The following is a 22,657-nucleotide window of genomic DNA, read 5'->3' on the forward strand; positions in this document are numbered from 1 at the left end:
ATGTTTAATTGCAGTGAATATTCATCTCTTTAGTGAAGTGACTCTTCAAAATATTTTGTTTGGTAGTAATATCGGCTTGATGTTATAAAAAAAGGAGAAATCATAGTTTAAAATATTCATTTAGAAATATGAGAGTACTAGCCTCAGTATATATCATAGATATTAAATCTTTAATAAGTATTTTATTAAATAAAGCTTGTAATGAAAGTATAGTTTAATTCACTTGATCTTAAAATATATTTACGTTGTGTCAATATTATAAAAATTGTTCACATATGTTCTCTAATTTAGTTTAATTATAAAGAAAGCATATTAAAATTATTAGCTTTGATAAGTCCTTTATGTATGTGAATTAGAAGTTTCTGGGGGCACCTGGGTGGCTCAGTGGGTTGAGTGTCTTCCTCTTGGTTTCAGTTCAGGTCATGATCTCAGGGTCCTGAGATCGAGCTCCACATCGGGCTCCGTGCTCAGCAGGGAGTCTGTTTGAGATTCTCTCTCTCCCTCTGTCCCTCGCTCCACTTGCACTCTCTCTCTCTAAAATAAATAAATCTTTAAAAAAACAAACAAACCAAAAAAGAAACTTCTGAGATGCTTTTCCAGCAACAAAATGAGTTTCAGTGAAGAAGCTCTCAGAGTTTGTTTTCTTCAATGCTAGGTCAATGTGTTCGTCAAGTCTTACACAACTTACTGCTCTTTATAATCAGAAAAGGCAGTTCCTGTTATTTGTAGTTACTGCTCTTTATAATCAGAAAAGGCAGTTCCTGTTATTTGTAGATAAAACAAGAAGAATTTATTTAGGTGCAAGTGAAATATCTGTGCCTGAATCTGATCTTACTAGGACATCTTACCCATAAGAAAACTTCTCCATAGGAGCTGATAATACACAGATCCCACAGAACCCAGGAAAAAGTACAATGCATACTCAGGAATTGTGATCAAAGACAATGCTGATGCAGAAATATTTCCAAGCCTGCTCTAAGGAACATTCAGAATGGTGCAGTGGACAGAAGTAGTTTCTAGACTCTTCTTCCCTTCAACACTGTAGTCTCCCCTAATCCTGCAGGTTCAGTTACTCACAGTCACCTGCAGTCTGGAAGCAGGTCCTCCTGACATATCATCAGAGGGTCAGTAAGTGGCCAAACGCCAAGTCCCAATGCCGACATCATTCCCCTCACTTCATCACGTGGGCATTTTATCACATCTCATAGCAGCACAAGAAGAAAGGTGAGTACAGTACAATAACAGAGTTTGATAGACTGTATTCACATAACTTTTCTTGTGATACACTGTTATAAATAATTTATAATTTATGAATTCAACTTCTTCATCAGTATATATGTACAGGAAAAAACACAGTCTAAAGAGGGTTTGGGACTATCTGAGGTTTTAGGCATCCACTGGGGGTCTTGGAATGTATCCTCGCAGATAAGGTGCGGGGGGGACTATGTATTTCTTCCTCTCTTTTCCCCACAGAAAACACACATACCCACCATAGCTCCTATCTACCAGGCAAGCCCTCGAGATTTATGTTCCATCAAGGAGAGGGCTGGTTCAGGGTTAGGGGTTCCTAATGAAGGTCCAAAAAGGATGTCATGCTTCTAGAATGGGAGATGTTGGCTGAACCTTCTGCTTGAATATTCCTGAAGATGGTTTCCTGCAATCAATTAGAGTTGGGGACCTTGCTTATTGGTGCCAAAACTTATACTCAATCAGTATATGTAAAGAATCTGGGTCCCAAGATGATAGAATCAACCAACCAACCAAACAAAAATCCACTTTCAAGAAGACATTTACAGCCAGCTGTTATGTATGACATTTCACAAGTTTTTGAGACATGAAAGAAGTCTATCAGTAATGATAAGAGTAAATTTTTTTAGCTATGTCTTTAAAGAAACAAAAAGAATAATGTATTGGTCACATCCTGTGTTCTCCTGAGCCAAATGCTTATCACCTTGATGGCACGTCTATCAATACAGGATCTGCAGACCAGATTTCTAAAGTTCCTTCTAACTTTAAGATTCTAAAACAATAGGAAGGTGGTTCTCAAAGCACAGAACAAGGACCAGGAGCATTAGCATCACTTAAGAACCCGGTAGAAATGCAAATTATTGCCCCCTCCACCTCCTCAGAAACTCTAGGATGGGCCCAGGTGTCTGTGTTTTAGAAAGGTGTGGTAGCCAGGCTTTAGCAGGGGCCCTAGGATCCCTACCTGGTGTTCCCATCTTTGGGTAGTTCCATCCCACAACAACGGGACTGACTGATGTAACAAACAGAATGTAGCCACGGTGATGGTGTATGACACCATAAAAAGTACTGTGGCCTCCTCCTCGCTCTCTCTCGGATCGCTTGCTGTAGGGAAGCCAGCTGCCATCTTGTGAGGACTTGCAAGTACACCTAGAGAGGTCCCCGTGGTGAGGAATCGAGGCCTCTGGCCAACAGCCATCTTGTGAGTGAGCCACCTATAAAACAGACCAACCAACCTACCTCCAGACAGCTGGAATGCAACCTGATGAAAGAGCATGGTGAGCCATCCAGCCAATCTGCTCCCACAATCCTGACTACAGAAACTGTACAAAATAATAAATGCTGATTCCTTCCAGGAGGTGAGTCTTGGGGTACTTTACTTCATGGCCTTAGCTAACTAATACACAAACCCTCCAGGTGACTCTGACAAATGCTGAACTTGAGCTGAACTGAGCTAAAACATTCATTCATTCTCCAAATAATTATTTCTTGTACTTCCTATGCGCTAGGCTACGAGCATGAACATGATGGGCAAAACAGACACTTCCCAGCTCTCGAGGCAGCCTGTTCTTTTCCTTCATTTGCACAGTTTGTGATTTTATTTTATTTAGGGAACACACACTTATGTAATGTGGGTGACCCACTGCACCGTGAGTTTGTGGTGAGCAGGACCTTTGCCTGGTTTCTTTCCCACTACCCCTGGGCCTCGCCTGGTGCCTGCTACATAGGAGGTGCTTAATTAATATCCACCTAGTGGCTTTTCCCTTCCATCTTTCCCACCTTCCTCCAACATGATGAACTGAGGCCCCAGGAACAGGCCTCTGAAGAGCAACCAATAACAATACATTTAAGGGTTCAAGGTGTGTTCCCCTGGGAATCTAAAGGCCATTGGCTATAAATTTCCATAGAAAGAAATGTCTTGTGTGTTCAAAATGGTCAACTTTTAGAGTCCCTCTATATTACACATGCAGATTCATAAACACATACAAGGAAAATATATGCAGTGGGTTTAGAAATAGAAGTAATTAAATGTGAGACTATTTTCCTGTACAGATGTGCACATCAATAAAGCACAGGGACTCATCTTGCTTTACCTCCAGGTGGAGCCCTGTGGTGATGAGGAAAGCAGATTATCAGGAAATTGCTCTTCTCTGATAGAGGATGTCTTGCTGACCCCCATACTTGTGCAGAACCCTCCGCTGTGCGCCCAGAAACATCCTAATCTCACTGACCAGCTCTAGGATGGGTTCTTCTGTTCAGTAAGGGACAGGAGAGGTTAGTGTTGGAAATAAGGTGGTGAGATAAGAAGTCAATAGTTTTTTTTTTCAACATGACCTTAGAACACGAAGGAGTATTTAGAGAATCCTTTTCTTTTTTAATGTAGGCTCCACACCTTGCATGGAGCCCAACGCAGGGTTTGAATTCATGACCCTGAGATTGAGGCCTGAGCTGAGATCAAGAATCAAATGCTTAACCGACTGAGCCACCTGGGCCCCCCGGAGAACGCTTTTTGATAACAGAAAATAACTCACTGATTTTTAAAAATTCTTATGGCAGAAAGTTTGAGATGTGAGTGACTTCATTTTACCAATACTTAGGAACATCAGAGAGGTTAAAAAACAGACTCTGGCTCTCAGCATATTTCTGAGCAAGATCCAAGAGGAGGCAGGCCAATTGCAACATCCGCGGGGTCTTCAGAGGGCAAATGGTGCTCTGCTGGGCACAGCTCACACAGGCTGCCTCTCCTGCCCATCCTTCTTGAGGGCTCATGCTGAAATCTGGCCGGGGACGAGAGCAGCAAACGAAGGTGATGATGGTGGGCTGTGTCTTCTGCGACATCGGTATCCCCAGTCACAGAGCATAGCCCGCCCAGCGGGAACTTAAGACTTCCATAATTACCCGCTTGCTCTTTCTCATTCTTCTGTGACTAGCAGAACTTCACAATGCCATCCTATACAACTGCGTGTGATGGAGATGGTCTCCCTCTGCACTGCCAGAGCACTGGGCTACTAAGAGCTAGAAAGGAAGCCAGTGCTTCCTGGAGCTTCTCTCTTATTTAATCCTAATTAATTTAAATGTAAATAGCCCCCTGTGGCTTGCAGCTGCCACTCTGGGCAGGGACAGTGGTAGAAATCAGTAATCATGGCAAATGGGGTGCACCAACCTCATCTTGAGGAAGATTTTATCATTTTCATCTTCTTCTAAGAGCGCAGGGAGCAGGCCCACAGGAGTGATTGACTTGCCCACGATCAAAAAGGTGGTAAATGGCAGAGAACAAGTCATGCTTCATCTGTCTGCCCCCAGTCAGGACTCCTGCAACGCCATCGGAGTGCATTTCCCCTTCTTCAAGAAAAAGACGCCTCAAAGGCAAGCGTCAGTCCTCCTGAAAACTCCAAATTCCAGGAAGCTAGCCATATGCGGCAGGATTCCTTCAACAAAAACACCTGGGAAAATGTTTTCTCTCCTGCTATGAGGATCTAACTTGATTCTTTCAAACTACAAGTTTGAAAGTATATCTGACAGCCCCCACTGCGCTCGAAAACTTTTGCTCCAAGCAAGTGGTAGCCCCCATGAATTGGTGAGAAGGCAATAATACGAAAAAGATTTTATTAAACTTCTGCCACATCCTATTAAGTGTGCTTCTATCCTACTTAACTTTTGCTGACAAACTAGATTATACTTTCTTTCCTAAATCAACAGGATCCCATGAAATTGCACAGAAGATAAGTACCTAGCATTTCAGGGACTGGATTTGGAAATAGAGTGTTAAAGGCATGACTTTAAAGGGCGGTTAGCTATGCTTAAGGAAAATAATCTGCAGTCATATTGTAAATTCTGTCTTGAATTCTATGTAAAATATTTCACATTATTGTAATACCAGAACTCACTCCAAAATCACAAACCTCAGTTCAGATACTTGAAGGTCCTGTATCCATAACCAAATGACTACTAGCTCCATAAATCTCTCCTTTATTCACAGAAACCCACAGTGCAGCCCAAATTAAGATGCAGGGTTGTAAATTCATTGAAATTAGGCTGGAGAACGTCACAGTTTTTTGTGGACAAAACTAACATCCTTCTGTTCTATTACAGCTTTCATATTGCCAAGGGGATCGAAGCTATTCCTTAATATTATCCTACTTGGGTAAAATCAAAGAGATAATGGGATGATTAGCTGAGGCATAGGTAAGGAAATGGGGTAAGACCACAGATTTTGAGGATCAGAGCCTGGTTGTGAAAAATATATATAATAAGCCAAGTGTGATGATCCTGTTAGATAAAACAATCCATTTTTTAGATTAGAACTAGTGCACTCTGGTAGCAAGAGCTGTAGAACGTCCTAGAATTATTCTCATCAAACTGCACCTACTCTCTTACAGCACATGGACACTATCGTACAGTCACAAATTCACCTCCTCAATCTTGCATCATGTGAACAATGTGAATGGGTGAGGTGGGGTGGTGGGTCATAGATGACCCAGGTGGGGTCTATGTGTCCTCCCTTTGAATCCCATGGGGACTTAACTATTCTGACCCACAGAATACAGCGCAAGTGACATTGTGCAGGTCTCTAGGCCTCAGCCGTAAGAAACTTGCTGGGAGGCCCAAATGTCTATTTAAGAAGCTCAATTACCTTGAGACCACCATGCAAGAGACCCATGGGCAGGCACAGAGTCAACATTCCTGGCTGAGCCACCCTCCCAGCCATCACATCAAGGGGGGCCAACCATGGGAGGGAAGCCATTCCAGGAAGCAGCTGAGTACACCAAGTGACTCCCATTGATGGCCCGTGGAACAAGAAGAATCACCCAGCCAAGCCCACCAAAATCAAGGACCCACAAAATCATGACAGAAAATAAAATACTTCTTGCTTTACACCCTGAAATTTGGGGGGTACTTTGTTATGTACCAATAGATAATCAGAACAGAGTATTTCTACTATCTTCAGCTAATCTATGCTTCCTCTAAAACCACCTTCTAATTGTTCTGATTAAATAATGTAACTGTACATTTACTAAATACTAAAGCCTAATCCTGCCGGCCTGATCATCCGTCTTATATACACCTACCAATGAAGCCGGAAGATGGTGGGTTGGGCTGAATCTTCTCCTTGGTGTTCTCCTGGATAATGTCCCAAAGCTGCCATATAAATTTTGGATGAAGAATGTAAAATGGCTGATTTGGGTTTCTCTGACGGTGCTGAACATATGGAGTGAACAGGTTGTAATCTGGCTTCTTGTACCACTAAGAAAAAAAAAATCAACACAATTAAGTACAGAGCACTACAGTGGGAAAAGGAAACAGGCAGCACTCAGGTGGGGGCAGAAGCTCCTTCCAGGCTGAGGGAACAGGAGGGGAGTGAGGTGGTGACTGTCACGTCTTTAGGCACTGCCTCACTGGAAGAGGGAAACCAGAACAAAGAGGAGATAGGGTTCCAGCCCTGGAGGATGGATCCTTTGTTCTTTACTGAAATATGGGAGATGAGGTAGGGCAGGGGTGCTGGACTCTTCTGTAAAGACCCAGACAGTAAACACTTTAGGCTTTGTGAGCCTCATGGTCTTCTTCAACTAGTCAATTCTTCCGTTGTACTGACAAAGCCACAGCAGAGAGCACGAATGGGTGTTTTTGCGTTCCAATAAAACTTTATTTACAAAACAGAGCCACATTCGGCTGACGGCTGTAGTTTGCTAACTCCTGGGCTCAATCAGTGTATTTCAAAAACATATTTCTATATCAAATGTATAGTGACAGAAAGCATGCCAGTTGTTGCCTAAGTCTGGGGTAGGGGGGCCCGGAAGACTGACAGGTGGGGCACCAAGAACTCTTTGGAGTGATGAAAATATTCCATTTCTTAACTGTGGTGGTGGATACATGACTATATAAATTTGCTAATACTCATCAAAATGTATACTTCTGATTATACACACGTTATTGTACGGAAAAATGCACAATAAGGTTGATTGTTTTGTAAATGTCTTTAGAATGTCTTGGGTGCCGTCATGAAATGGGATTTGGAGGTCTGTGGGGGAGAGACTTAGCTCATAAGGCTCTGAGGGCCCCATCATCCCTTTGAACTGACACCTTGGGGAGATAGGAGGTATATATTAATCCCAAGTAATATTCCCTGGTTGGATGGATTCTGTGGCTTTAACAATTTTGAGAAGGACTAGACCCAATCATCTTTAGTACACTTTGCCCCCAAGCCAAGAGGCAGCAGGAGGAAAGCAAGAGGAGTATGGGCCTCAGTTTCCTCACCCCTTCCTCCTCCAGAGCACAGACCACACAGAAAGCAGCCCTGCTGCCTGAATTTTGGCACTGTCATGCCCATGTCCATTGGGTTGGACAGCTCTGTGCCCTGGGCTTAGCTGCTTCCAAAGGAGGAAGAAACAAGGTCCAACAGCTAGAGGTCTCAGTCTGTCCACAAACAGCAAGAGATAGGTCAGAACTTAAAGCTAGAGAACTTCAATCTGGAAAGGAAGCTGAAGAGTTCCAACATGCATTTCATACCTGATTCTTGGTAGATGCTACCTGTGAGAATCGGCTGGAGAGCTTTCTCAAAAAATACACACTCAGGCTGCAGGCTACATGTCTGGAAATGGGGCTCTGACAGATACACCTGAAAAATCCTCTCCAGGTGATTCTGGTTTGTACTCCTAGTTAACAACCAGTTAGCAATCATGCTAGGTAAACGTCCAGCTTGGTCTCATGATGAACAGTGACCAAACACCCCCAGAGGGACCCAGGTGACCTTGGACAGCTGCTCTCTTGGAAAGTTATCTCTTGGTGGAGTCAAGATCTGTTCCCCCATCTTTATCTTAAGAAGGATGCATTCTCTTAGGTCATGGCAGAACAAGTCGAAAGACACTCTTTGGCACAGCTGACAACATCTTTCACGAGGCTAAACCGTCATACGTATTTCCCAGCCCTCTTTAAAAACCGCACTGGCTTTTCATCCAAGTTTTCACCAAAAGTAAGTAGCTGCTCCTTTAGATAGGCAATGATTTGCCAGAATGCCATGAATATAACTTGCTTATATTTTGATGGCCAGTAATAATCTTGTTTACACTATACCACGTAAAGTAAAAAAAGGGTTTAGAGGCAGAAGCCAAAGAGTGGCACACTCCAGGAAAGCCTGTAACAGGTTACACTTAAAGAATAATGAGCTGCTGATTCACAAGGTTTAAATTCTCTTGACAAGCACTTTGAATTTATTTCAGAAGGTCTTGTAACTGCTTGGAAGTTAAAGTAACCCTATCACAATGGAAACATTCTGACTTTACTCCACCCAATCTCTAGTGAAATTAGGAATGTCTGAATATTTAGACACTGTAATTTGTTTTGGTTTTTAACTCCTCGAGAGCAAAAGCCCCTTTTCATTAGATACTTGTTCACCAAGTATGCTCTGGGAACCGGGTATCAAAATGGTATGAATACACATGTATTTAAGTAGCGCCCGTGAGTGGTTTCATTCTGTGAAAGCTTAATCCTTGACTTGCTCCCATTATTAATCAGTCAAAGGTACTATCTGACTGTTAGGGTAGGGGCACTTACCCTAAAGAAAACACTTACCAGATTAAGATTTGCAGAATAAGGAGCAGGGTCCCAGGCCACCAGAATGACATCTTTATACAATGAGCTGTCAATGAAGTGATGGTTGGGGTTGGTCAGAATCTGCAAATACAAATAAAAGTCATTTCAAAACAAGTGTTTGGTTCTTCAAAATTACATCTTAAAAAAGATGAAAATGTAAAAAAATGAATCAGGGCAAAAAAAAAATTGTTCAGACTTTGTCTTTTCCTCTGGGGGATGGAGAGAGATGAGCATCGCATGCTCATGTGTGTAAAGAAATGTCTGGGGAAATGAGGGTTAAAAATAAAATCCACTGTCTCCTCCATTTTCACCAGCACTGTCTTCATAGCTGGTGGCATCGAATCAGCTCCTGAAAGATGCCATGCCCTAGCTAATTCGGCACCCCAACATCATCTCCAGTTACTTTCACAGGTGATTGGAGAGGGAGGTGCAATTGTGGATGACCCGCCTTCTGAAGGCGCCTCCAGGGGGCCAGGCTCCGGACAAACGGAATACAGACTGCCGGCTGACGGATGGCAGCCACGATGTGACTTCCTCCCTCTGTGCCCCTATCTGGTCCTGGAGGAGACCAGGAGACACCTGCCAATCATCTTTTCTTAACTACAGTTTCGGAGGGAAAAAAGTATTGGTTTTCATCAGTTTTCAGGGGCAATTTTTCAGTTTTTGGGATATACTTTCTTCATATTTGAATATTTCTCAAGCCAGGGAGTATGTTACAGGGGACACGTATTTCAATTTGGTGGGGTTGATAACGCTGAAAAGCTGGGAAGCTGTGATTGAATGAATGGTGGCTCTTACAATCAACGGCATCTGTGAAGTAAGGAAATATGACGATTGTTTCAGGGTACCATGAAGAAAGCTAATCTTTCCTTCTGTAAGCAACCTGTCATAAATCATCCATCACCTCATGTTCTTTTTATATAGTTTGAAACTCTAGGAACTGCTGTGGTTTTGAGAGTAATTTTGCTCTGAATTTGGAAAACATTCTTATGAAGAACACCAGGAAGAGAAATACTTAACGAAACAATCCATTTTTTTTTAAGTTTTTCAAACGTTGGACTAAAGCTTGCAAGCCACCCTATTGACCCTTGGATTTTGTAAACTGTGTTTTTCTCCCCTTCATCACTGGCCTTTCTCACCGTGGCGATTTCTTTTAAATTTAACTGTCTTTCCCTCCATTCATAAAATGCAACATGCTAAGTCTATGATTATGTATGTACATGTGTGTATGGATAGACATGTATTTCCATATGTACACTGATTTTTCCTTTTAATTTTATTTACTCATTTCTTCCTATTCATGTCACATGTAAGTTCCTATTTATCTGCATTTTTTTCTCAATTCTTTTTAATTACAGGACCCACAGAAATAAGCAAGACCATGGTCATGAATAATGGTAATTTCTCTTCACTCATCCAGTTAAACTATTTACCTATAAGATGTACATCCACAAGAACACATCATCCATCTTACCTGGGAATTAATGATGCGCACAGTGGTTTTATTTCCAACATCTTTCTCATAGCCGCGTGTAGGAGCAGAGTTAAATCTCAAAACTGCATCATGAGAATCTAAGGACACATAAGTGACAAATTTACTGTACTTTTCGCTGTCGAATCGACAAAATTTAGAAAAAGCGTTAAAGCAAATTTTTCAATACCTGAAGCTAATAAGAAACAACCAATAAAGTTAAGATACCCATACACATATTTTTCAGTATAGTGTCTATTTAGAAGGGGATCCCGGCTAGGGGACAAATCAACATGGAAACATAGGACCATTACAAGTGGTCCCATATCATCCAAATGTTAAGCTATATTTAGATACTTGTTATGTGTTCACATTCTTTAAAGGTGACATGCTTTATGCAGCCATTCTCTGAATGATTCCAGAATATTTCAAAGATGGAATCTGTGGGAGCAGGTAAGGATATTGCAGATGGGCTGCTTGTGTGGTTCTTACTGCTTGGAGCATGGAGGCTGCTCATGGTGCCTCTGAGACCGCGGCCGAAGCCAAGACCAAGGGCGTCTCTCACACAGAAAGAGCCACAGCCTTTAATGCGACTTCTATACCTTGGGGTACTGGTTTGTGCTTAAAAAGAAAACCAGCCCTTGGGCACCTGGGTGGCTCAGTCTGTTAGGCATCTGCCTTCGGCTCAGGTCATGATCCCGGGGTCCTGGAATCGAGCCCCCTTTTGGGGCTCCCTGCTCCGCGGGGAGCCTGCTTCTACCTCTGCCTCTGCCTCTGCCTCTCTCTCTCTGTCTCTCTCTCTCATGAATAAATAAATAAAAATCTTAAAAAAAAAAAAAAACAGCCCTCTATAACACCGTATGTTAACTATACTGGAATTAAAACTGAAAACTTAAAAAAAACCCAAAAACCCAGCCAGGATTTCTGTGCTTCACATACTGCTGCTGCTGCCCAGAAGACCCATGCGGGAGCATTCGAGAGCGTTCTGCGTTCCCAGCAAATGGTATGACTTCCTGCCGCCTCCCTGCCAGATGGAAGCACCACCAATGGTACTGGCTGCCAAGGCACTTTGTCTTCTGTCAGGGCACACCTTGGTTCACCGAGCCTCAACTACAACATAAATCTATGTCTCTCTTCATTCAACTTGACAGATTTTTAAGTTCTCAGAGATCCTGGGTGAAAACAAAGCTCCCATCTCCTGGAGGCCGACAAGGACACAAAGAGCTACAGGTAGAGGAGAGTGGGGTGACCTGTCTATCCGATTAAGGGATGGGAATGGGGACATGTTCCCTTCCCACAAAGTAGTCCATATGCATACATATGTCTGGAAATTTCCTGAGCCAGCTACTTGTGTTGCCCAGAAACCAGAGTTAATCAGCAATAAGGGAATTTCTATGGGCTATCTTTAGCTTCAAAAATTCCATGCACATTTCAAGTTGAACTTGGTTGGAACAACAACAATGCCTGTGTATGTGGGAGAGGGGGGGGGTAAGATTATGTATTTCTGATTTGCCAAAGAGCCTGTGGATGTACCCTGCATTTACGGTGACTATACCCCATGCAAGTCCCTAAAGCAGCCCATCTTCTTCATTTGAGTCCTGCTATATCCCCTCTTGAGCAGTGTCCTTGGGAGAGACCTTCCTATTCCTTAAGTAGCAGAGACTCGGCACACAAGTCACCATTAAAATAATGGTACACTAGGTACCTTTCTTGAGCTTCTGAGCTCTGAGCTCAGAAGAATTTGTATTCCAGTTTCGAGCACCAAAATTAAATAGAACACAAGGAATGCATAAAGGATTACTGGCTATGCCATTAAAAACCTCTACAGTGTTAGGGACACCCAGGTGGCCCAGTTGGTTAAGCATCTGCCTTCAGCTCAGGTCATGATCCCAGGGTCCTGGATCGAGTCCCACATTGGGCTCCTTGCTCAGCAGGGAGTCTGCTTCTCCCTTTCCCTCTGCCCTTCCCCCTGCTTGTGCTTGCTCTCTCTGTCAAATAAATAAATAAAATATTTTTTAAAAAATTCTACAGTGTTCTTTTAGGGGAACTGCTGAAGGGGTCAGCAAGCTATGACCTGTCACCTGTTTTAGTAAATAAAGCTGTACCATGACACAGACATACTCATTTATCTATTGTCTGTAATGGCAGAGGTGAGTTGTGACAGTGACCCCATGACTCACAAAGCCTAAAATATTTACTACTTGGCTCTTCAAAAAAAAGGAAAGAAAAAGAAAGAGGTTTGCCAATCTTTACATTCTAGGTGACCCATGCTTTGCATATATGATGTCAAAAAACATGAACATTTTCTATTTTCTTTATAAGTACTTGCTTGCACATTTTTTATAATGAAAGTTTTGTTATTTATTTTTATTGAATAGTACTTTGTCATAAAAACTCAAATGATATTTGCACTAGAAAAATTAGATTACCCAAAGCAGTGCTTCTTATTTTTGGGCCTTAGAACACTTTTAACTCTGAAAATTATCAAAAACCCAAAGTTCTTTTGTTTATTTGGATTATATTTTTCAATGTCTGCCACCTTAGAAAGCAAAACTAAAAGATGTTTATTTATTTATTTAAAAATAAAATATTTTTGTGAAAAATAACCATATTTAAAAAAAAATAGAAAACTGGCACTGGTTTAAATGTTTGCAAATTTCTCTAATGCCTGGCTTTTCAGAAGACAGTTGGTTTTTCTTATCTGCTTCTGCATTCTATCTGCTGCAATATATTGATTTAGTTGAATTATGTCAAGACTCAGATATATTGTTGAAAATGTAATGAGTACTTTAAGTCTTTCCAGATTACTGGGAATATTCTTTGATACTTCATCAAAACTTGACAAGTGCTAGTTTTTTATTAAAAAAAACAACAACAAAAATCTTTTGTAATATGGAATGTGAAACAATATAAATGAACTTTCCATGCTCTGTTCCATTGAAATCCAACCAAATACTTTTTCTTGCTCTCAAAATGGAGGATTCACCCAGGCACGATTTTGTACCATTGAGCAATGATCATTTGGAGCTATCAGTTCAATCAGTTATGCAGATCTTCCAAATATTGATGCATTTCATTATAAAGTATCCCCCCAAATCACATCAGTTAAATTACCATGCATCTCATCAGTCTGAAGCATGGGACGCTTCCAAGTTTGAAACCGTGTCCTTAGGATTGATGAGGTTGAAACTGGCAGAAAGTTTAAAGCTTGTTTTTCTGAAAATTGTTTCCCCCTAATCAGCTATTGTGTCTTTTCAGACCCCACTAACTGCAGAAGCCTGGACTCAAGGTCAACTGATACGGTTCCAGACTATGAACAAAGGAGGCCCCACATTCCTTACTCAAGATAACAAGACCAAGACCCCATCCAGTTTAAAATGTCTCTTGGGGCAAACCCATAGCCCCTTCTCCTTGTCTGAAGATAACCTCCTGACGTCAGGGGCTGAATGCTGCCTCGTTCTGATGTTAAGTCTACACCCAAACGGAACACGGGATGTATGTTACATGTACGTTTGTTCAATGTGCATGTTCCATCTTTCCTTATGAGCTGTCATAAGTTTCCCTGATCTTTTCATCAATATGTATGCAATTTCAACCCCTGTGATTATAAAAAACTCATTCTCTCTCCCTTTGGGGAGGCAGATTTGAGGCTTGTCCTCTCCTTTCCTGGTTTGGCTGCATAAATAAACCCTTCCCTTGCTGCATACCTGATGTCTCAGTGATAGCTTTGCTGTGCATCGGATAGAGAAACTTGGGTTCGGTTCCAAGTTCATGGTTGAAAGCTTGCATTTTATCACTGGCAAAAAATACTGTCAGCTCTTTTCCTAAAAGTGACAGGCTCACTCAGATCCTTTTTGAGAAAATATCTACCAAATATCCAGGTCTGAATAAAGTATGTCTATCAGTCATTTGTTTCAAGTAAAAATTGTTGTTTCATGATGCAAGTGGCTAGTGCTACTCAAGACTCCAACCACACAGGGGCTCTTCCACTGTACTGGTCTGCAGAAGTGTGTTTTCACTTTATTGCCCACTTTGTCTTAAAAACACATGTAGTCAAAGGTGAATATTAAATAAAACCAACATTTTTTTTCATTTTTTTCCTGCTTCATCAAGGACATCCTTAAGTGAAGCAGGCAACTCTATTCTTTTCCTGCTGAGCGTGGCTGGCAGTGGTTGGAGTCTAAAGAGTTAAAAGGTCAATCTTTGGGAAGGAGGCAGGGAGGCAGAGACAGAGGGAGGCTGCTATGGATGGAGACTGAACCTCCTTAGAGCTGCCAGTAGGATCAGGATGGGAGGGGGGAGCAGGTGGGAGGGGCAAGCCCAGGGTGTGTCTATCAGTTTTGTAAATGTCTGCCTGGCCCTGCATCTCCTTGATAATGCGCACGAAAAGCTAAGCTGTCCATTCGTATTTACAAAAGGAGGAATGGATCAGACAGCAAGCACACAGGGAATAAAGTAAAGCCTCATTTCTGGAGAAGGCATTTCCAGGGTAGAGCCATTTCATGTTGACCTTGAGAATCAAGCCAGGCTACATGCATCCCCCGAGGGAAGATTAAAAACACCCTTGAAGGAGCAGCCAGCCAGGAGGGCACTAGCCCTGAGTCACTGCCCTGCCTCGGGCCCTGCCCCACGGTCCCCTCCTCCTTTCCTGTGCTCCTCCAGAGCACAAAATCGGAAACGGGAAGGGAGCAAAAGCCTCCAATCTTTAGGGAGCCGCCTGCCAAACAGATGATTCATCCCTCTCGAGACTCCGCCGCCCTGGCCTGTCTCACCTCTGCCTGGCACTGCTGCAATGTGATGGACTTCCTTTGTGCCCTCAGGTCCAGGCTCTGGAACACTCTCTCAAATGAAAAGCTGACCCATCACTTCCCTGCTTCAGAGATCACAATGCCTCTCTCTGCACCATGGGTGCAGGGGTCAGAGTTGGAGTTTCTGGAGAGGGAGAGTGGGGTTTAATGGAGGCCAGGCTCCACCCCTGTGCCTCTAGGTGCCTCCATAAAACAGGAATCATCATATCTTTGGCTGGCAACACTGAACACAAGAGCATTTAGAAACAGGACTTGGCTGCAGTAGATGCCCCGTAAGTGACACCTTTTATTACAATTATTATGTGAAGTCTGATTTCTGAAGAATGATGCACAAAGACATCACGAGCTGCCCGCCTGCCTGCTTATCCATTCAGGTCTCTCCCCACTCCCGGCCCCTCATGCTGCCTGTAGCTCTCACACCCCCCCATTGCCCCTACCCCTGTGCCCTTTTATGTACCCCTACCTCCCACCCCCAGCGCTCCTTCTGTTGTCTCACCTCCTTGTTATCCTGGCCTTTGGCCTGGATTTCCCTCTTCTGGGCAGTTCCTCTTAACCTCCTCTGCCTACCGGCCATCAGCCCTCACGGTGGGTTAGGGTTCTGTTGTCATTTCTTCCCTGTCAGTCTGCATATCTCTCTGTCCTTCTAACCATGGAACCGGAACTGCCTGTTAGAGTCATTCTCCCCCAGTAGACTGCAGAGGATCTGAGGTTTAGTTCTGTGCCTTATTCATCTTTGCATCACTAGTAGGCCTAACATAGTATCAGGCCTTGGTGAGTTGGGGATCAATAAATAATCGATGCTTGTTAAATGACTATATGATCTGCTTTCTTACCTTTTCTTACCTTTTAAGGTATCAGGATATGCTAAGCCCCAAGCTCTTACCATCAAGTACTATATGCCCTGCTTCCTACACACAGCCTTCCCCACCCTCCCATTCCCTCCACACACTTCCCAGAATTTGGGTTTCAAGCACACAGATCCCGATTTCCCATACCAAGGCTACTACTGTTGGACATTTCTGCTCTGTCTAGTGTTTGCTTAGGACTGCTGGTAGCTACCAGCACCACCAAATTATTATTGTTTATATGTATGGCTGAAAAAAAAATCATCTCTCGGCTCTAGGAAAGACTGTTCCATGTTTCCAAAACAGTTCAGTTTGCTTTTCAATAACATTCAAAGTGGAGGTGTTTACAACTGCTGCACCGTTCTCAGAAACAGTTATACGGTGTGACTGACTCAAGCCTAACAGAGCCGGGAAACAGGACTGCACTGCCCGCCTGAGCAACCAGCAGGGGGAGCTAGAGGGCAGTCGAGAAGCAAACCTGAGGAGCAACTGGGTCTCCCTCTCAGAGACCCCCCAGTGGCGGAGTATTTATGGAGGGGCCTCCTGGCAGGGAGCTAGCCTCCGCTACTTCCCTAGCTTCTTCCTCAGATTTTCATGAGACCATGACCTTTTGTAAGTCCTTTGATCTTCACTTAGCCAATTTCACAAGTAGATTTCTAGGGTCCGGGATGATTTCAGCTAACTAGCAGAGCACGCCCCAATATTCCAAGTTGCCTGAAGGAATCCACGGCATGAATTTGTTTTTATCAAGAGAGCCATTAACAACTCTGTTAATAAGCACGTATATATCAAGAGGGTAGGAAGGAGAAATGTCAGCACCTGGCAGGCAAAAGTGCTGAGACTAAGAGACACACTAGTTTATAAAAATGAAAGACTTCTTTGTTTTTTCACACTGAACTATGCTCTAATTATGTATTCCTTAAAAAAAACTCTTTATTTTAGAGACAGAGAGCACACGAGTGGTGGAAGGGGCAGAGGGAGGGAGAAAAAGAGAATCCTGAAGCCAACTCCTCCCCATTGAGCATGGAGCCAGGGCGGGCTAGATCCCAGGACCCTGAGGTCATGACCTGAGCTGAAAACAAGAGTTGACTGCTTAAATGACCCAGCCACCCAGGAGCCCCTGATTACATATTCTTAAAATGGTAGTACAAAATTGGATTCAAAGGAACCAAGGCAAAACAATAAAGAGAATTTCTTAAAATTTCTGAGTGTGTTCTTCAATTATGAGTCTATAACTCTAATCATGAAGCTTCACGTAAGTGCAAACAATATAAATTAAATTTGGATGCTAGAAACTAACAAAGATTTAAATGACATTTCCCGTTCCCCGGAAATGTTAATTCCTGGTTTCTTTCACACTCTCTTCCAAATTCTGAATAGAGTTTACAAGACTCTGGTCAGGGATATTTATGCCAGAATAAAGAGCAAGAGAAATCTCCCTGACATGCAAGAGCAATCCAAATATGCAACTACTATGCAGAGGTGTTTAAAATAAGGCAAAACAAAACCAGAAGCAAGTTACTGCCTGCTTTAAAGCATAATACTTAAATTCCTTCTTACATTATTAATAATGGTCCTCGGAAACTGGGAAGAACTTCACCCCAGGGAGCTTAAAACCACTGTTCTTCCCTAACCAATGGCAGACTGCTCCGCTCCAGCTCTTGCGGCATGTGACGCGTGGACAGGGTTATTACGAGCCTGCTGTAATGTCAGCTCGGGGATCCTGGGACCCTACACCGCCAGCCCATACTCGTGCCTTTTTTTTTTTTTTTTTTGACGTTTTAAAAATTTCACATTCAGCTTCATGCCCAAGAACATCTGCGAGGAGGTCTGGGTTGTAGAGCTTGATTACAATGGCATCACCCCATTTCAAGACGGCTCTGGCTTATCAGCCATTCCTCTGGAACACATAACACTAATGGACCCAAGAAACAATGGTTATTCCTTTTGAACAAGTGGGCAATGCCCCTTGACTCTCACTTCCAGGTGAGTTATGAACTATAACAACACCGTCTACTGTGAGAATGTAGTAGACACAGTTGTTTTACACTGGGACTTAAGGACAAGGCTGTGTCTGATTCACTTTTTTCCTTGGCACCTGGTACAGAAGGCTGCACACAGTAGGGACGAAATACGTATTTATTAAATGAGTGAATGAGTCTGAAGGGTCAAAATGCTCGCTCACTGGTGTGACAATGGAATGAGCCTGGGCACAGAGGGATGTCTAAGGCCTTACAGCAAAGACTGAAGTTTCCTGGGGAAGAAGGAACTCTGTTTCCAGTGCAACAGAGAGACGCTGCCTCAATTTCCTACCTGCTGGCCTGCCCTACAGACTTCAGGCTCCAGACTGCAATCTCAACTCTTACCTGAGTTTCCAGCCTACTCATCTGCCCTACAAATCTCAGACTTGCCAGTCCCCACAATTGCAGGAGCAAGTCGTTAAAATAAATCTTTCTCTCTCTCTAAATCCCATCAGTTTGTTTCTCTGGAGAGGCCTAATACAGGAACTGTGACCCAGATGTTCTCCTGGGCTCTTGACATGGCTCTGAAGGCAGAGTTCAGAAGGAAAGATAGACGCCCGAGGTGTGGTCGTGTGATTTACCATCTTGGAGAAGGGCCCTGCTAGGTGCACTGGCCCTCACCCAAAGGCTGGTGTGCGCCAGCCAGTGCGATGTCAGAACTCCTTGTTCCGACCGGAAGGGCTCTCCTCTGAGCCCACAACATCCATTGAGTCCCTGGGCTAACTAAAATTACCATCATTTGCACTTCTCTTTGGAGAACTGTTGCTGCCCCGTGGGAGTTCTGCTTTCCTCTCTGGTCCTCTCGCTCCTCTCCCATGATCCTACCACGTATGGGTTCATCAGGTCTCTGTGGGCGAGGTTGGGAGCCTGTCCACGTAGAACATAGGGTCTGCAGGAGACAAATTCTGAGCAGCGCCGGCCTCCCACTCCCCTAACACCCAGCTAGAGAGGGGAACACCTCTGCTCTAATCTCCCTCCCCCCCCAAAAAAAGACCTCTGCTGGCACCTCCAACAGGCTCATTCTGCCCCAGGGAGAGTCCCCGGCTGGCGTCCGAGACCTCGGGGGCCGGGCTCACCGGCGCACCCACCAGCCGGCGTGCGCACGGTGGCGAGACCCACCTATCTCCTCGCCCAGGGAGGAGTTGAGGATGGCGCCGGCCGACATGACCACAGCGCAGCTCCGGAGGCCGCGCGGGTGCAGCTGGCTTAGCGGCACCGCGGGGACCAGCTTCTGCCAGCCGAGCGCCGAGAAAGGCGCCTCCTTGCCGTCCAGCGTGCGCACCCGCACCCGGCTCCGCAAAGCGCACAGCAGCTCCGCGCGGCTCAGCCCCGCCGCCTGCCGCCCGCGGAAGCGCACGCCGTGCTTGTTGGCGCTCAGGTAGTCCTGCATGGCCTTCTGCAGCCGCGGGTTGAGCATCTTGGACGAGACGTTTCCCTTCCAGAGCCGGTGGAGGAAGGCCCTGGACATGGACGAGTAGAGCCTGTCCCCGTCGTCGCCGTCCTCCAGCACCAGGCTCCCGCCGGGTTTCCGCTGCCTCTTCCCCGCCCGCCTTCTCCGCGCCTGGCGGGCTGGCGCAGCCCCCCCGACCGGCCATTGGTCCCCGGGGGAGAGGGCCCCCGGCGTGCCCTGAGTGTGGCTCTGCAACCCTGGCTGACCCGCGGCAAAAAAGTAGTCGTCGTCCTCCGGGTAGAAAGCACTTTGCGATTTCCTCCCGATCGGGGATGAAAAGAACTCTTCCTCACTTTCAAACCCATCCTGCACCTGGGCCCACTGCGGCAGGTCGCTCGGCGCCCTGTGGAAGGGGCCCGATGGGCGTCCGTCCAGCAGGCCCTTGTGTGAACCCACGCTCTGGAGCAAGGAGGGTTCCTGCACGGCGCCCATGATGGCCCTCTGCTTCCCCTGCATGGGCAGGAGCCTCCTGGTCTCCAGGAAGGAGAAGGAGCTGGGCGCAGGCTCAGCTGGGTTGCTGTCGGTGAAGTAAATGAACATCACCACGAAGAGGAGCCCCCAGGCGAATATCCCGCAAAGCATTCGTTGTCTCCATTGCTTCAAGTGTGGTTTCATGGCAGGTCTCTGGGGTCAGCACCTTGTGTCCTAAAGCGGTGGGTGGCCGAATGAACCTGAAAAACAGCCAGGTCTACAGTTAGCCACCTGAAGACGCCTGCTCCGATGGTGCAGGCGCTAGGGACAGTCTGGCCTGAGCAGCGTTTCTGCGGGGGAGGGTTAAAAGGGGCATCAGAAACCAGGATCATCTGGGAATTTTGACTAAATTCAAGTGTCACATCCCCTCCCACCCCCCTTTCCCCAGACCGGACCTCTGCAAGACAAGGGGTCCAAGAGAGTCTTGGGAGAGAGGTGGAGGAGTGGCCGTATATTTGGAAAACCTCTGGAGGTATAACCACCTCCCCACCCTGACAGCTACTTAATTGGGGCCCATCCCAATAACCTCTCTCTGCAACTGCCTTTATAGAATTCCATTTGGTAAAGCAAAGCAGCTGAATTAAGAAGTAGAGTTGGACCTCTCTTCCCTGATTTATCAGAACACGAAAGGCTCAGTTTCTAAGGGGTGACAACCATATCAGATTCTTCATGGTCTCCCCCAGGCCCTGGAGGCTGCCAGGAACATACCAGGAGTCCACCTATGATCCTGAATAAGCAATGCTTCAGAGACTGTGGCCGTGGGCCAGTGTTATACCAGAGTGCCTGTGGATTTCAAAACTACACTCAAATAAATGCCCTCCTACTTCATCCCCATCATGAGTCTCTGATGGAATAGGAGGGAAGTATGTTAACATTTCAAATAAAGGAGGAGATGAGGAGAGAGCTTGCTGTTTCTAGATGAGCCTCCAACAGGGAAAGGATGACAATGGAGGCGGAGATGAAAAGTGTAAGATAAAATGTAAGACAGAAGGAACCTCTCCTTCATACAGTACTGCAACCCATGTTTATTGCTACATTGCTGTGTGGGATAAGACAGTAATAAGAAATGTACCTAACCTTCAGGAATGTAAGCAAAGCCCCCCAAAGGGTAAAAATATAAGGCATGTGTAATAATACTGGAGCTTACTGGAGCCTAACAATGAGCACGGTGCCCAACGCAGGCAGACACTGAATAAATACTGGCTAAAAGAATGACATGAGCCTGTGTGTGTGTGTGTGTGTGTGTGTGTGTGTGTGTGCGCGCGCGCGCGTGTGTTGGGGGTTGGAGGCTGTGTGTTTGGGTGATGGGGTTGGAATTAGGGAAAACTTAACTGAGCAGTAATGCCCTTCCAGCCATGGGAGACCTCATAGACCTATCTGGATGTCAGAGCCACAGGTTCTGTGAGAAATGGGGAGGAGTGAAGTTTTCTGAGCAAGGGCGTACCATGCTGGTTGCATGGGCTTTCAGACTTCTGTGTAGCAGGTAAGGGGGACAGGGAGGAGTGTAGGGAGGCAACACAGGGCTCAAGGGGGTCATTAGCAGAAATCAGACACTCAAAGTAGAGTGGGAGGAACTCAGAGGGGTACTCCTTCCTTAGCATAGGCTGATGGATGCTACTAAAACTCAAAGGCATGTGAGATGTGACCAAAATGCAACAGCTGGGGTTTGCACTCAGGTAACTCCTATCAAAGTGAGTGATACCTACATAAACCTAGTTACCATGGAAGCTACACACTGTCTTTGGTGGTTAAAAAGATATGCCAATGTAAGAAAACCACATTTGCTTTGTGGCTCTGTAGCCGATTAAATATGGACACAGATTCGTTCACTCTCCTCCCATTGAGAGGTGGGGTCTACGGCTCCTGTCCTTGCAATCTGGGGAGGGCTCTGTAACTGCTCTGATCAGTTACTGGGCTCAGGTCCAGCAGCTTCCACTGCCTGCTTCTTAAAATGCTCATTCACAGGTGGAAGCTAGCCACCAACAAAGACATCTCTCTGACCTGAGTCCACCATGCAGCCAAGAAACCCAAGCTCGCCATGTGGAAAGGCCACTGAGCTGTTCCAGCTGTTCAGCCCCTGCACCAAACATGAAGAGTGAAGACGCCCTGTTGCATGTCCAGGCGAGTTGAGCTTTCAGATGATCTAGCCCTGGCCAACCTCTGACTGCAACTGCAGGGAAGACCCCCAGTGAGAACCCGGCCGAGCCCGGTCTACCCAGAGAATCAGAGTGATAGTGATAGATCGTGGATCTAAGCCACTAGGTTTTGAGGCGATTTGTTACAACAGAATAGACCACTGCGACAGGCGCTAACAGAAATGTGAAATGAGAAGTGCGCCAAATGCTTCCAACACTGGGGCATCCTTGAAATGAGAGTCTAGCTTCTCAGAGATGATTTGAAAAGCTATATTCAATTACATGTATAAGTTGTGGCTTTTAAAAAGTGTTTGCTTTCCCTTGTATTCGCATACAGGCAAGGCCGTCAGTTTCATTTACAGTCAAAAATCAAACACACACGTAAGGAACATGGATTCACCTAGCCAGACACGCTGATGCCAAGAAATTTACATAGAAGAAACAATGCCAACAGTTAACCTCTGTGCCACACCCCGTGCTCAGCACTCTTCCTCCAGTACCTCATTTGCTCCTCCCAGCACCTAGTGAGGTAGGAAATACTGCTATCTCCATTTTGTAAATGAGGAAACGAAAGCTCAGAGAGATTGAGTAACTTGCCCGAAGCCACAGAGGTAGCCAGCC

General features: G+C 45.0%; 1 protein-coding gene across 5 annotated transcripts in view; it reads right to left on the minus strand.

Annotated features, from left to right (window-relative positions):
• Positions 1-22,657, minus strand: part of ST6GAL2 (ST6 beta-galactoside alpha-2,6-sialyltransferase 2) — a 77,413-nt gene that overhangs the window by 17,051 nt on the left and 37,705 nt on the right. For 4 of the 5 annotated variants that reach the window (XM_027623761.2, XM_027623764.2, XM_027623760.2 and 1 more), the window contains exons 2-5: positions 19,100-20,101; positions 10,310-10,407; positions 8,815-8,916; positions 6,315-6,489 (exon numbers count right to left, since the gene is read on the minus strand). In XM_027623761.2, coding sequence (XP_027479562.2) covers positions 6,315-6,489; positions 8,815-8,916; positions 10,310-10,407; positions 19,100-20,045 — 1,321 coding nt within the window. In that variant the 5' untranslated portion in view covers positions 20,046-20,101. Of the gene's footprint in view, positions 1-6,314; positions 6,490-8,814; positions 8,917-10,309; positions 10,408-19,099; positions 20,102-21,902; positions 22,019-22,657 lie in introns of those variants that run through there. The other variant, XM_027623763.2, reaches the window with a different exon arrangement.

Source organism: Zalophus californianus, chromosome 8, assembly GCF_009762305.2.
Source record: "Zalophus californianus isolate mZalCal1 chromosome 8, mZalCal1.pri.v2, whole genome shotgun sequence".
Taxonomy (NCBI): domain Eukaryota; kingdom Metazoa; phylum Chordata; class Mammalia; order Carnivora; family Otariidae; genus Zalophus; species Zalophus californianus.